The following is a 16,459-nucleotide window of genomic DNA, read 5'->3' as shown; positions in this document are numbered from 1 at the left end:
CCTCGCTCTCCTCTGGCACTGCACTTGGGGGATGAGCCTGAGCTTCTGGTCTGCGGGTAGCTGGGTTCCCGGGTTCAGAGTTCCTGCATTTAAAAAAAAATCTCCGCCTCACCCCAGCCCGGTGAGCAGGACCTGAATGGAGCCTTGTGGCTGAGACCCGTCCTGCCCATGTTACCTGGCCATGGGGTTGGCTCAACCCTCGCCTTCTTTCTCCACTCTCAAAACCCGCATGTGGCCCCACCCCACAGGGATATGCACCTCAGATATGCCCCCATAAAGATTGGACCAAATCTGGGAGAGTTGAGTAGTCGTATCTCCAGCACAAACTCCGTACACAACATGAAAGGGTCGTATTCAGCACAAAGCCGGAAAGTACATGTTCAGCTGGAAATTAACTGAAACAGATATGACCCAGTGCTACCTGTTGACAAAACTATATTGCCATGTTATTTAACCGACAATGTGTCAGGTGGGGTTGGGTAAATTGTGAGTATTACAAATTGGAACTTTGTATGTGGACTGTCCATACTGACTAAACGGATTGTACCCTTGCCTCCTCAGTCCCACTTCAGGACTTGTGCGCATATTTCCAATGTTTGACTGTCCTGAAACCCTTCTGGTAATTGAAATTAGGTGCTTTCCTCTCCACACAGCCATAGAGAGAGGAGGTACTGAGTACTCTGTCTTGCTTCAAATTAGACAGATCTCTAGGGCCAGATGAAATGTATCCCAGGCTGTAGAATGAGGCAAGGGAGGAAATAGTAGGGGTGCTGGTGTGATGGCTGGAGGATAGGCAATGTGGTACCTTTATTCAGGAAAGGATCAACCTGGAAACTACAGGCCTGTCAGTCTAACCCAGTGGCGTTGAAAATATTGGACTACTTCTGAGAGATGGAATTAATCTGCATTTGGGGAGGCAGGGATTAACCAAGAACAGTCCGCATGGTTTTGTTAAGGCAGGCCATGTCTTGCTAACTGATGGAATTTTCTGAAGAGGTGACCAGGTGTGTAGATGAGGGCAATACATTGATGCAGTCTACCTGGACTTTGGCAAGGCACATGACAGGCTGATAGCGAAGGCAAGAGCCCATGGAATCTAAGGAAATTTGGCAAATTGGATCCAAAATTAGCTGAGTGCAGGAAGTGGCAGAGTAGTTTGCACAGCTGCCTCAGCTCCAGGGACTCTGGTTCAATTCCGGTCTTGGGTGACTGTAAGGAGTTTGCACTTTCTTCTCGTGTCTGCGTGGTTTCCCTCCCGGTGCTCTGGTTTCCTCCCGCAATCTAAAGATGTGCAGGTTAGGTGGATTGACCATGTTAAATTGCCCCTTAGTGTCCAAAAGATTAGGTGGGGTTACGGGGATAGGGGGCACTTTCCAAGGCTGGTGCAGACTCGATAGGTTGAATGGCTTCCTTTTGCACTGTAAATTCTGAATGACTTCCTTCTGCACTGTAAATTCTGCGATCTATGAAGAGAGATTGGATAGACTGGGATGTGTTCCTTGGAGCAGAAGAGATGGAGAGAGGACATGCTGATTGAGATGTATAAAGTTATGAGGGGCATAGATAAAGTAGACAGGAAGAAACTTTTCCCCTTGGTGGAGGAATCAATGACCAGGGCCATAGATTTAAGTTAAAGGGCAGGTTTAGAGGGCATGTGAGGGATAAGCCTTTTCACCCAGAGGGTGGTGGGAGTCTGGAACTCACTGTCTGAAACGCTCTCATAACATTTAAGAAGTATTTAGATGTGCACTTGCGATGCCAAAGCACACAAGGCTATGGACCAAGTGCTTGAAAATGGGATTAGAATAGTTAGGTGGTTGTTTTTGACCGGTGGAGACGTGATGGGTCGAAGGGCATTATCTGTGCTGTAGATCTCAATAACTCAGTGCCCCACCATCTGAAAACATGGTTCTGGATTTGCCTGTTTCTGACAACAAGCAGATCTACATCAGCACCTGTCCATCCCTCCACTGCTTCTGTGCTGACCGACTGTTTCTGACATCTAGTTTCAGATGAGCTGCCATTCCTTTCGTTAAATACTGGGAAGAGTAACACTATTCTTGTCTTGTCACTGTCCTGGAGCATCTTCTGATGAAAACATCCATATCTTTGTCACCTCAACTTGACTGTTCTAATAATCTCCTGACCATGTCCCATTCTCATACCTGCACAAACCCTGTTGCCTGTATCCTGTGTAGCACCCAGTCCTGCAACCCAGGTCTGCTGTTATTGCTGATCTACATTAGCTCCTGGTCCCCAAAGCAAGAATCTCAGCCCTCCATACAGTCCTTCAGCCCCACAGCCCTCCCCAGACTCTTCAACCTGCCATTGTTGGCTGTGTCTTCAGCTGTCTAGGCACCACATTCTGAAATTCCTTTCCTAAACCTCTCCATTTCCCTTTCATTATTTACTATCCACTATTTGCTATATACTAAATATTGCAGCTAAATACCGGGAAGATCAAACCCATCTTTTTAATATCATCTGTCTCCTCTCTTATCTCAGCCCATTGACTGTTGAAACCCTCATCCATACCTATGTTACCTCCAGACTTGCTTATTCCAATGCTTGCTTGGCAGGCCTGCCATCTTCCATTCTCTTAAATTTAGCACACCAAGCACTCTGCTGTCTATTCTAATCTCACTAAGTTCTGTTGAGCCATTACCCCTCCCTGTTCCTGTAGTCACCTTCAACCCAATGAGACCACTAAACCACTTAGAATTCTGGTCTTTTGTGCACCCCTGATTTTAATTGTCGCACCATTTGGTGACTGTGGCATCAGCTGTCTGGGAAGCAAGTTCTGGAATTCCCTCCCGTAACTCATGGAAACCTACCTCTTAACCAAGGTTTTGGTCACTTGTCCTTATGTCACTTTTAGGGCTTGGTGTTCAGTGTTGTTTGTGAAGCACTTTTTATGATATTTTACAACATGTATACATGCAAGTTGTTAAGTCATCAATTTGTGCAATTGTGTGAAGATTAGGATTGCCAACTTCCAAACTCTACTCTGATGCATGGCTGCAGCCTCCCTTTTTAAGTAGCATCTCTAATTTTGAATTTGAATTACAGAATGGTTACAGCGTGGGAGGGGGCCATTCAGCCCACTAGTCTGTACTGTCCCATTTCACAAAATGCCACTCCACTGCTTTTTCTCCTTTGTTCTGCAATTTTTTTTTTGCTTTTCTGATAATGTTCCATCGAATCCCTCCAGTGCAGAAGGAGACCATTTGGTCAATTGAGCCTGCACCGACCCTCAAAAGAGCACCCTACCCAGGCCCACTCTCCCCGCCCAATCCCCGTGACCCCACCTAACCGGCACATCTTTGGACTGCGGGGGTAAACCGGAGCACATGTAGGAAACCCATGCAGACATGTGGAGAACTCCACAAAGACAGTCACCCAAGGCTGGAATTGAACCTGGGTCCCTGGCGCTATGAGGCAGCAGTGCTTTTCCCTTCTGAAAGCCACAATCTACCCTGACTTCACGTGCTCATGCATTCCTTTAAACTGACCACTTTGAACAACCTTTTGGCCACCTGACCTAATATTTACCTGATCAATGTTTTCAGCATGTACATGAAATGAAATGAAAATAGCTTATTGTCACGAGTAGGCTTCAATGAAGTTACTGTGAAAAGCCCCTAGTCGCCACATTCCGGCGCCTGTCTGGGGAGGCTGGTACGGGAATCGAACCGTGCTGCTAGCCTGCTCGGTCTGCTTTAAAAGCCAGCGATTAGCCCAGTGAGCTAAACCAGCCCCAGTTGGTTTTATTAAATTATATTGGGCTGTTTTATTATATTAAAGGTGTTCTATACATACAACTTGTTGTTTACCATATCAAACTGTAATGACTTAGACCAGTCATTTGAGATTGGCCAATTGGAATGCAAATTCCCTGATTAGTGGGTCAATCAGGGAACCTCTTCTTAGTGTACAACAGGGAGTGTCAGATCCTCAGCACTCACAGTGTAGACAGCAAGCTGAATGCAACTGGTTGTACTGCTGTTGGTTTCGTTAATAAAAGGTATTCTGGTGAAGGGAGTTCTGCCTCCGTGGACCTATGCACAAACCCATTCATAATTTTTAAACCTCTATCAGGTCATTATTCAGAAGGTGAAAGCATTGAGGGAGAACTAGGGAATAGGTCCAGTATGGCTCTGAGGAAGAGCAGACAGGGAGATGTTGCTGAACACAGCGGGTCTGGTGGCCTGAAGTGCATATGTTTTAATGCAAGAAGTATTATGGGTAAGGCAGATGAACTTAGAGCTTGGATTAGTACTTTGAACTATGATGTTGTTGCCATTACAGAGACCTGGTTGAGGGAAGGACAGGATTGGCAGCTAAACGTTCCAGGATTTAGATGTTTCAGGTGGGATAGAGGGGGATGTAAAAGGGGTGGCGGAGTTGAGCTACTGGTTGGGGAAAATATCACAGCTGTAGTACGGGAGGACACCTCCGAGGGCAGCGAGGCTATATGGGTAGAGATCAGGAATAAGGATGCAGTCACAATGTTTAACTACAGGCCTCCCAACAGTCAGCGGGAGATAGAGGAGCAGATAGGTAGACAGATTTTGGAAAGGAGTAAAAACAATAGGGTTGTTGTGATGGGAGGCTTTAACTTCCCCAATATTGACTGGGACTCACTTCGTGCTAGGGGCTTAGATGGGGCACAGTTTGTAAGGAGCATCCAAGATTCGGGGGCGGTGGGAGGGGTGGTTTCAATACAGTCTCATTTCCGATAGGTCAATGATTCGGTTGAAGAAGCTGACGGGACAAATAATGTTGCAGCAAATCACAAATGTACTAGGTAGTGGCCAAACCCGCAGTCAAACACCAAACATGAACACTTGGTGAGCAATTACAGTTAACTGCAGTTATCCTCAATCCACCCACAAGTGAATCAGGGAGGTTCTATTTTGGTCTTTTGTAACTTAATTGTGGTGCTCCATGTTCTCGAACCAATGTGATGGTGAGAGAAACGCTCACTGTATAGTTGTGTTTTTAACTTTGGGTGGTTTAATAATCCTTCCTCTGTGCCAGCTACCCATTTGTTGGTTGGCGGAGAGTGCAGCTTGTGGCTAGACTGTGCTGTGATGAGGTTTGGAACTATGCTTCTTGGTAAACCAGATTTAAAGGTGGTGACAAAACTCATTAAAAACAAACGTGAGGTTAAGCATTGCTGCCTTTCCTAGAACACTATTAGCCCTAACAGCTTGCTGCAAGGACATGCTGCTGGCTGAAGGCCAGGGGTGAGGAGGTGGTGTGGTGCTAGAGTCCTAAAGCTGATTTGATTGGATAGGAGAAACAGAAATTGTATGGGGACTGTCCATACAGGCTAAGTGGGTTGTACCGTCGCCTCCTCAGTCCCACTTCAGGACTTGGGCACATATCTCCAGATTGACACTCCAGACCAGTACCAAGGGAATGCTGCACTGTCAGAGGTCCGTCTTTCAAATGAGGCATTAAACAGAAGGTGTCCTGTAATGGAAGATGTGCTGTCGCAACAGTCAACCGCAAATTTTCAACGTATAACCTTAAGATTAACCAGGAGCACAGTGCCAAGTATTTTCTAAAAGGCCCTAAAGCTCTTTATGAGTGAACACTGTGAAAAGTCGATTTTAAGAAGGAAGTTTTTCAGTTCATGTACCGGTGAAGGTGAGACCACAATTCTAGTTTTGTGTTAAGCTACATGAACATTGCCCATGTTCTTTTAAATACGGTTCAAATATTTTTGGCAAGTATTCTGCGAAGCAAGTCCGGTGCTTAAAAATTGGTTCAAGGCTGAGCAAGGTAGGGGCATGCGAGGTATCTTTCAGAAGTGGGATTAGAAGTGGTCAGGCGGGTTTTGGGGTGCGAGCATTTTGATGTGAGCTCGATGTAGAAGGGCTTGGGTGACTGCAGGCCAGCAGAGAAGTGGGCGAGTGCAGGCTTGTTTTTGAAGTAACGGACGGTCAATGATGGGGCTGCTCTGGCCAGAAGGCTTTCACAACCGCAGTGCTGGCATTGAACCAGAATTCGAGCCTCATGATCCCCGAGTGAAATTTGGCCTCGGGGCAAAACAGCATGTATTTCTGACATGAGATCAGTGATATCATTTAAATATTTTTTTTACATTTTTATTTGCAGTGAATTGTTATAATCTGGGTATTGTACCAACAGTTCCTGCTGTGTTTTGTATGTTCAGGGGATCGAAGAACATTATCACTGTGTAATAGTGCATCTCAAATTATGCAAATTTGCTGTCCCATTTAATAAAACAGTGAATAGTAATTTAACCGTCTGTGGTTTTTGCATGTGCGCATTTGCATGTGCTCGCTACCCATAATAGAAATATAGAGAATAGGAGCAGAAGTAGGCCATTCAGCCCATCCCACCTGTTCAGCCATTCAAAGTGACAATGTCTGATCCTCTATCTCGATACCATAGTGGTTCCGCAATGGTTCCTCGTTCGTACAAGGGCAGGGCTGTCTGCAGCGGGTGGTTAATTAAGGCTGGCTGTTACAGGATCTCTCACCGATGGCGGCTACTATTTTTTGTGCAAAATCACATGTCTGAATTTGCGCCACACAAATGTGGAACTTTCATGACCTGAAAAAATAATTCAATCACAAACTGAAGCAGCAGGTGAAGATGGTGTCACGTGGTTAGTAATGCTGAAGCAAAATAGTGTGGTTCCTGGAGATTTAAAGTAAAAAAAAAAATGTTTCGGATCGATGACCTTTCATCAAAAATAAGTTTGGATGAAAGATTATCGAGCTAATATGTGAATCTTATTTTTGTTTGCACGTGTGCTGCCCGCCTCCTGAATGTTTTAGAATTTTCTGTTTTTATGCCATTTAGTGTGTAATCGGCAAACTCTGCAAATAGGTACGATGGCACAGTGGCTCGTACTTCTGCGTCACAGCACCAGTGACCAGTGTTCAATTCCACCCATCGGTAACTGTGTGGAGGTTGTATGTTCTCTGTGTCTGCATAGGTATCCTCCGGGTGCTCCAGTTTCCTCCCACAAGTCCTGAAAGATATGCAGGTTAGGTGGATTGGCTATGCTTAATTGCCCTTAGTGTCCAAAAGGATTGAGTCACGTTATTGGGATATGGTGGAGGTGTGGGCTTGAGACGGATGCTCTTTCCAAGGGCTGGTGCAGAGTCGAAAGGCCCCCTGCGCTGTAAATTCTATGACTCATGACAGCAAATGTTTTTAAAAACTAATTCATGGGATGTGAGTGTTGCTGGATCGGCCATCATTTATTGCCTATCCCTAATTTCCCTTGAGAAGGTGGTGGTGAGCTGCCCTTGTGGAACCACTGAAGTACATGTGGTGTAGCTACACCCAGAGTGCTGTTAGGGAGGGAAGTCCATGATTTTGACCTAACAACAGTGAAGGAATGACAATATATTTCCAAGGTCAGGATGGTGTGTGGCTTGGAGGGGAAAGTGGGTTGATAGGAAACTGAGTAAGGAGCATGAGACCCATCTGAGTAACAGTGTGGATGAATCAGAGTAGCGCTCTCCTGTTATCAGTAAAAGTGTACAGTTAAGATGTTTCAGAGATGTTTTAACACTTCCGTGAGGCATTTCATTGACAATCTTGATGACTTCCACCATTTTAGAGCAGGATCTATGAACAAAATACTTAGGTTGTAGAATCGTTATGAATAAATGTACTGCAACTCTATAAATCCTGAATCTTTAAATAATATGTACTTCTCATCTTTAGCTGATGGATGCTGGCATAACCAGAGTCATTCAGAAGTTTCTGGTTCGAAAAAAGACTTGGAAGACACAACTCTGTTTTTGTTAGTGTTGTTGGTGTAATCATTTTTGCTCCTGGGTTTTGGGAGTTTGTGACTAAGACCCACAATGTGAACTGCTTTTGTTAGTTTTAAACAAAACACAATTTCTGCAAAAATTAGATCAGTGGTATGTTCCTTTATGCAACTGCTCAATTTTATCCAGTGTTTTTTTTTTAAAAAGAGGATACATAGACTGCAGTCAAAATGGTAGGTTAGGTATAGTTAACTAGTGGTTAATGGATAGTTGGGGAAAGAGTGTGTCATTTGATTTAGTCGCACTTAATGTTCTGGAATTGGATAGACTGGAGTTGACTACTTTGGTTGGTCAGCACGGTGGATGAGATTGGATGAAGGCAAAAAATGTGCGTTTTGGCAAAAAGTAGTGAGCAGGTTGTGGATTTGGCTAACCAGAGTATTTCATGGTTTAGCAGCGAGACATGCATTTAGCGCAGGACTGGGGCAGAAGAAGCGAATGGAGATAGACAGCACTGGAGATTAGATATCTGGGACTAGTGCCTGTGAAGGAGATAAAATGAGGCTTTAAAAAAAAAAAAAATCTTTATTCTCACAAGTAGGCTTACATTGCAGTGAAATTACTGTGAAAAGCCCCTAGTCGCCACATTCCGGCGCCTATTCGGGTACACAGAGGGAGAATTCAGAATGTCCAAATTTCCTAACAGCATGACTTTCGGGATTTGTGGGAGGAAACTGGAGCACCCGGAGGAAACCCACGCAGACACGGGAAGAACATGCAGACTCTGCTATCCTGAGAAGGTGAAAGGTGCAATATGAATGCAAGTTTCTTTGTTTTCTGCCTAGTGATCTGTCTGACTTTGGTTTTTCTACCCTCGTGTCAGTATCACTCACTGATGCCTTGTCTAAAATTTGAAATGATTTGGTTTTCTCTTTGTCCAAATGAAGTGCAGTAGCACAATCTGTGTATGTGACTGGATAGCTACCGATAATAATATGTCGACAGATTGTGAATGGACTTTACAAACTGATCCTTCAGCTTAAAAACAGTTCCTTTGTCAAAGTGTAGACGGAGAAAATTATTTATTAGGATATTTTCTGATGCTAGTCTGAAGCAGTTGTTAATGCACTATTGGTTTGCACAATGATACTTTTGTGCATATTCCTGACGTCAGCCGCAGTCTGATTTTAGTAACATCAAGAAGAATTAACATTGTTTTGCACCAAGTGACAAATTACAATATGGTTGAAAAGAAGTTGTGATCTGGCAGCAAATGTATAAGGCATGACCGTTTATCTTTTCCTAGATTACATCTGTTGCCCACTGACGAGCCATGGAGGAGATGGAAGGAACTTATCGAGTGTTTGCAGACTCCTGGAACTCGACTCGGAGCACAAACAAATGCAGCAATTAGTACTTTGGAGCCAGGGCAAAGCCTCTCCATGACACCTCTCAAAGCCCGGGGCAGAGGGATTCAGCTTGTGGTCCAGTTGCTGGATGAGGTACAGGAGCAGGTTGAAGTAGAGGTAAGAACATTTTGTTACCAAAGGAGAAGTTGAGTGCTTTTGTGCACTTTTGTTTACAGAAAATCCTGCTTTTCTTTTTGAGAATAATTGAAAACATTGTCTCTATGAGGGGGCGCTCTTTACCTGCTGTTAGGAAAACTAAAAGATAAAAGAAGACCATAATCCATTTAGTTTGCCGTTGCCATTCTGGGGCGATGAATTGAGTTGATTAATCAAAGTATTACCAGACCTGGCATGACACTAGGAAAGCTCAGTGGTGGGGTGGGAGTTTGGAAATTATAACTGCCAAATGACCCACTCTTCCCAGCATGCCATACCTATCACAAATTATCTTCAAGTTACTCCTACGCTGCATCACAAATACTATTTTCTTTTAAAAAAAATTTTTTCAGAGTACCCAGGTCAAATTTTTTTCCAATTAGTGCAATTTTTGTGTGGCCTGCACATCTTTTGGGTTGTGGGGGTGAAACCCATGCAGACTTTTAAAAAATAAATTTAGAGTACCCAATTTTTTTTTTTTTTTTGCAATTAAGGGGCAATTTAGCGTGGCCAATCCACCTACAACTGCACATATTTTTGGGTGTTGGGGGGCGAAACCTATGCATACACGGACAATGTGCAAACTCCACACGGACAGTGACCCAGAGCCGGGATTGAACCAGGGACCTCGGTGCCGTGAGGCTTCAGTGCGAACCCACTGCACCACCGTGCTGCCCAAATCTGCGCAGCCATGGGGAGAATGTGCAAATTCCACATGGAGAGTGACCCAGGGCAGGGATTCAAACCTAGGGCCTCAGCGCCGCAGTCCCAGTGCTAACCACTGCGCCACATGGAGTGTTATTCCACCCCATCATATGATTGTCTCTACTTTCATTATATCATCCACTGGGTTTTGCCTGCATTTTTGTTGCTTTAATGACCATTGTGAAAATGGAAATTTAGATTTAAAAACATTAGCAGCCTGCCGTCCAGCTGGTATGTGTGAACCAATTCACTAGAGTGAACCAGCACCACAATGAAACCGGGAAGCAGGTGGGAAAAATACCAAAATTATCAAATGGATAACTCAAGCTTTAGAAGGTAAGTTCCTTGGAAGTTGTACTCCCAGCATCAGTTTTGAATTTGGTGAAGGTAATTTGTAGGATTCATTTTAGAAATTAGTCTGATAATAAATTTGCTGGCTCACACTTACAATGAAGTGAATCATGTTTGCTGAACCTGAGTGTCCAGTGGCACAATTCTTTTCCATTGTGTTGGGTGGTATTAACACTTTCCTTGTAACTTGATCACAAAGTTCAAAGAAAATATCTGTGGATGCAATACTTGAACCTGTACTTGTACGTCTATATAGCCCAGGCTGAATTTCGCTTGTGGTTGTGCACTGGTAGTTTTTGTTTTTAACCCAATACTTTTTTCTAATTAAGGTGAAATTTAGTGTGGTCAATCCACCTACCCTTCACATCTTCTGGTTGTGGGGATGAGACCCATGCAGACATGGGGAGAATGCAAACTCCACATGGACAGTGACCTGGGGCCAGGATCGAACCAGGGTCCTCGGTGCCGTGCTAACCACTGCACCACTATGCCGTACAATGCACTGGTAGTTAAACGTTAAGCAGAAAGCAACATGGTTGTGATGGTCATCAATTGATGCCAGGCATGTTAAATTATTAGACTGCAAAGTGACTGGAATGTTTTTTTTTTTTAAATAATTTTTATTGAAATTTTTCGATACAAACATTTACCCCTATTACATTTTAAATTATAACACCACAAGTCCCCCTGGAAAAAACCTCCCACCGCCCCCCCCGCCCCCCCCCCCCCCCCCCCCCCGCGCTATCAGTCTAGCAACCAAACCGTTTTTCCCCTTTCTTCCGATGGCCTCGGCAGTCCTTGCCCGCGACCCCCCGCTGACGTGCTCCCTTCGTTGCTATCCCCCCCCCCCCCCCCCCCCTTTTCTCCCCGGGTTGCTGCTGTTTCGGCCTCCGGTTCCTATCCTCTGATCCAGAAAGTCAAGGAAGGGCTGCCACCGCCGGAAGAACCCCTGTACCGACCCTCTCAGGGCGAATTTGAATTCTTTCCAATTGGATGAAGCTTGCCATGTCGTTTAACCAGGTGTTAACGCTTGGTGGCCTTGTGTCCCTCCACTGAATCAAGATCCTTCTCCGAGCTACCAGGACGCAAAGGCCAATATTCCGGCCTCCCTTGCCTCCTGTACTCCTGGCTCCACCCCAACCCCAAAAATCGCTAGCCCCCACCCTGGTTTGACCTGGTTCCCACACTCTCGATACCGTCCCCGCCACCCCCTCCCAGAACTCTTCCAGTGCCGGACACATCCAGAACATATGTACATGGTTCAAACTCCGCTAGTATTTCCATTACCTCCGGCATTCCCCCTTCCGGATCCGCCACATACAACAACAAATCATCCGCATAGAGTGATACCCGATGCTCCTCCCCTCCCTTGTCAGTCCTCTCCAACCCCTGAACCCCCAGTGCCATCGCCAACGGTTCGATCGCTAATGCAAATAGTAAGGGGGATAGGGGGGCATCCCTGCCTGGTACCCATCGATGGAGCCCAAAATACTCCGACCTCCTCCCGTTTGTAACCACACTCGCCATCGGGGCCGAATACAGCAGCTTCCCCACTTGATAATCCCTCCCCAAACCCAAACCGTTCCAGCGTCTCCCACAGGTATTCCCACTCCACCCTATCGAATGCCTTCTCCGCATCCGTGCTACCACTATCTCAGCCTCCCCCTCCACTGCTGGCATCATAATTACATTCAACAGCCTCCGGACATTTGTATTAAGTTGTCGTCCCTTTACGAAACCCGTCTGGTCCTCATGGATTACCCCTGGCACACAATCCTCTATTCTGGTTGCCAGGACCTTTGCCAACAGTTTGGCATCTACATTCAGAGGGAGATAGGCCTATAGGACCCGCACTGTACAGGGTCTTTGTCCCGCTTCAGGATCAAGGAGATCAGGCCTGTGACATTGTCGGGGGCAAAGCCCCCCCCTCTTCGCGCCTCATTGAAGGCTCGCACCAGCACTGGACCCACCAAGTCCACATACTTCTTATAAAATTCCACCGGAACCCATTCGGCCCCGGCGCCTTCCCCGCCTGCATCTGGCCTATCCCTTTAACTAGTTCCTGCAGCTCTATCGGCGCCCCCAGCCCCTCCACCCTTTCCTCCTGGACCTTTGGGAACCTCAATCTATCGAGGAAGTTCTCCATTCCCCCCCTCCTCCTGGGCGGCTCAGACCGGTACAATTCCCTGTAGAAATCCCTGAAGACCCCGTTCACCTCTTGCCCCTTCTGCACTACGTTCCCTCCCTTCTCTCTCACTCCCCCAATCTCTCTGGCTGCATCTCGCTTGCGCAGCTGGTGTGCTAGCATCCTGCTCGCCTTTTCCCCGTACTCATAGACCGCACCCTGTGCCCTTCTCCATCGCGTCTCCGCCTTCCTAGTGGTCAGTAGGTCAAACTGGCCTGTAAACTGCGCCGCTCCCTCAACAGCCCCTCCTCTGGTGTCTCCGCATATCTCCTGTCCACTTCTATAAGTTCCCCCACCAGTCTCTCCCTCTCCTGCCTCTCCTTCCTTTCTCTGTGTGCCCTTATGAGATCAGCTCTCCTCTGATCACTGCTTTCAGGGCCTCCATACTACCCCACCTTCACCTCGCCCGTGTCGTTCGTGCCCAGATATCTCTCAATGCCCTTCCGGACCCTTCCGCACACCTCATCGTCCGCCAGCGCCCCACATCCAGGCGCCACAGGCGGCGCTGGTCCTGTGCTTCCCCCAGTTCTACCTCTACCCGTGTGGTGCATGGTCCGAAATCGCAATGGCCGAGTACTCCGTGTCCTGCACTCTCGAAATCAGCCCCCTGCTCAGTACAAAAAAAGTCTATTCTGGAGTACACCCTGTGGACGTGGGAGAAAAAAGAATACTCCCTCGCCCTTGGCCTGCCAAATCTCCAAGGGTCTACCCCCCCCATCTGCTCCATGAACCCCCTTAGCACCTCCGCCGCTGCCGGCCTCCTATTCGTCCTGGAACTCGATCTGTCCAGCCCAGGGTCGAGCACTGTGTTGAAGTCCCCCCCCATGATCAGGCCTCCTGCCTCCAGACCCAGAATGAGGCCCAACAGGCGCCTCATAAAACCCGCGTCATCCCAATTCGGGGCATATACATTTACCAGCACCACATTCTCTCCCTGCAGCCTACCCTTCACCATCACGTACCTACCCTCCTTATCTGCTACCACCTGCACCGCCACGAACGACACCCTCTTTCCCACCAAAATCGCCACCCCCCGGTTCTTTGCGTCCAAGCCTGAGTGGAACACCTGTCCCACCCACCCCCTTCTCAGGCGCACCTGGTCTACTACTCTCAAGTGAGTCTCCTGCAACATTGCCACATCCGCCTGCAGTCCCTTAGGTGTGAAAAAACCCTTGATCTCTTGACCGGTCCGTTCAGCCCCCTCACATTCCAAGTAATCAACCGGGTCGCGGAGCGACCCGTCCCTTTCCCCTGTCTATTAGCCATGTTCTGTCCCCTGTTCGCCCCGGATCGACCCTCCCCTTCTGACCCGTTCCCCATGGCGATGGCCCCCCCCCCCCTCTCTCCTCCCGTTCTTCCCTTCCCGTCCTCAGAGCCTTTCCAGCAGCAAACCCGGTATCCCCCCCCCACCCCCCCCCCCCCCCCCGGCTAGGACCCCTCCTAGCCCGCAGTGTATCCACCATCGTACTCCCGAGAGTCAGCTGGTTTTCGCTGACCCGGCTGCCCCTGCCACACTCCGACTCCTCCCGATGTGGGGGGGAGGGGCCTCCCCCCCCCCCTTGCCATCCCTCTCTGACTCCGCTTCAGCGCGGGAAAAGCCGCCATTGCTGGCCACACCCCACTCTTCTCTCCTCCCCCTTCCTCCGTCCCGCGCGCGGGAAACCGGGGAGAGCCCGCGCTTTTGCCCGGCCACACCCTACCCCGCCATCTTCAATTCCACCCCCATCCCCATCCACACCGATAACAAAGCCCCCTTAAAACGAGAGGAAGAAAAAAGAGAAAAAGAAAACACGCATAACCCACTTGCTCCCCCCCCGTCCCGCCTCCCCAACTTAACAATATAACAATATAAATACAAATCGCAAATAAATACATAAATACATAACTATGCCTGCATAACTAATAACTAAATAACTACCCAATAATAACGTACTTAACCAACAGTAACCATAACCCTTAAAGAACAGATCAAAAAACAGTAAAAAGCCCCCCTACAACAACAATAATTAAGGGAAGTTGGCATGGGAAGAGACACACAAAAAGGAACAAAGAAACCCCCATAACACAAGTTTCAAAGAAACCAACGATCCATCAACTTTAACCAAGTTCCGACCTGGCCTAAGAAAGACATGGGCCACTTGATCAGTCCAAGGGTACTCGGGCGGCCTCGACCGCCGGCGTTCCAAGTTCTAGTTCAGGTCCAGCTTTTCCTCCCGAACAAAAGTCCATGCCTCCTCTGGGGTCTCAAAGTAATGGTTCTGGTCCTTGTAGGTGACCCACAAGCGCGCTGGCTGCAGCATTCCAACTTGATCCTTTTTTGCGTGCAGCACCGCCTTCGTTCGTTAAACCGGGCCCGCCGCTTTGCCACCTCCGCACTCCAGTCCTGATATATCCCGCACCGTCGAATTCTCCCATTTGCTGCTTTCTCCCTCTTGGCCCACCTCAGCACTTTCCTCCCGATCGCAGAGAGCGCTGGAACCGCACCAGCACCGCCCTCGGGGGCTCGCTTGCCCTAGGCCGCCTAGCCATGACCCGATATGCTTCTTCCAGCTCCAGGGGCGATGGACCGGCCCCCTCTCCCATCAGGGAGCTCAACATCTCCGCTACATATTTCGGGAGATCAGGCCCTCCAGGCCTTCTGCTAGGCCCAGGATCCTCAAGTTCTTCCGCCTCATTCGCGTGTCCAGCTCCTCAAAGCGGCTCTGCCATTTCAGGTGGAGTGCCTCGTGCACCTCCACCTTTCCCACGAGGACCGTGGCTTCCTCCTCCCTCACCGCCATCTCCTGCTGCAGCTCTCTTATCGACGCCTCTTGGGTCGCCTGGGCCCCCATCAGCCTTGTGGTCGTCGCGTTCATGGACTCTAAGAGTTCCACTTTCAGCTCCGTAAAACACCGGAGGAGAGCGGCCTGCTGCTCCTCCGCCCATTTTCTCCAATCTTCTAGTGCACCACCGGCCGCCATTTTGGTCCTCTTCCCCCGCTTTTTTTGGGGAGCTGCTGCCGCTTTTTTTGTCGCCCCTCTCCGAGTACCGACCATAAAGTTGGTCTCACTCTCCTCAGGGAGCCTTCCCCCACCGGGATTCGTCTTTACAGTACCGTCGGGGCCCTCCAATCGGCCCTTAAACACCTTTGTCGCAGGAGCTGCCAATGTGCGACTTAGCTGGTCATAGCCGCAACCGGAAGTCGTGACTGGAATGTTTAATTGCATTGTCACATCATTAGAGGTGGCGTTGGAATATGCTATGCTTAAACTGTATAGTTGCCTGGCCAAGCAACTCATTTATATTAATATAAAAGCAAATTACTGCGATGGCTGGAATCTGAAACAGAAACAGAAAATACTGGACAAGTCAGCAGGTCTGAAAGCATCTGAGAGACAAAAGGGAGCTAATGTTTCGAGTCTGGATGACTCTTTGCAAAGCCCAGCTTTGACAAAGAGTCTCCCAGACTCAACGTTAGCTCCCTTTTCTCTCAACAGATGCTGTCAGACCTGCTGAGAATGCTCAGTATTTTCTGTTTTTGTAGCTCGTTTATAGTTGTGTGTTCAGGCTCCTGTATGCTTTCTCTGCAGATTTTACTCTTCAACCACCAATGCTTCCTCCTTCCTCCATCCTACAACCTTATTAGCTAGTGGTAAAGCCCAGGAAGCCACAAAACCATTAATTATCTTTCAGAGTGACTGGCTCCTGTCTTGCAAAGATCTAACTATCTTCTTCACCTCAAGTATGTGAACTTGCAAGCAAATGTTTTAAATAATGGATGCTTGGATCATATCAGCTTTGAGCCACTGCCTCTTGAATGCTTTTAATTTTGAGGATTTAAGGATGAGGTAGAGATGAAGGAGAACATTGAATTGGAACAATCTAGCCATGAATGTAGTGTACAGTGG

General features: G+C 47.7%; 1 protein-coding gene across 1 annotated transcript in view; it reads left to right on the top strand.

Annotated features, from left to right (window-relative positions):
- The first annotated feature begins 9,076 nt into the window (after positions 1 to 9,076).
- Positions 9,077 to 16,459, top strand: part of farp2 (FERM, RhoGEF and pleckstrin domain protein 2) — a 228,832-nt gene continuing 221,449 nt past the window's right edge. Inside the window, 2 exon segments of the mRNA XM_038816227.1 lie at positions 9,077 to 9,129; positions 9,131 to 9,292. Coding sequence (XP_038672155.1) covers positions 9,100 to 9,129; positions 9,131 to 9,292 — 192 coding nt within the window. The 5' untranslated portion in view covers positions 9,077 to 9,099.

The sequence above is a fragment of the Scyliorhinus canicula genome, chromosome 13 (assembly GCF_902713615.1).
Source record: "Scyliorhinus canicula chromosome 13, sScyCan1.1, whole genome shotgun sequence".
NCBI classification, from domain to species: domain Eukaryota; kingdom Metazoa; phylum Chordata; class Chondrichthyes; order Carcharhiniformes; family Scyliorhinidae; genus Scyliorhinus; species Scyliorhinus canicula.
Note: the sequence above shows the minus strand (reverse complement) of the source record. Positions and strands in the feature narration are given on the sequence as shown.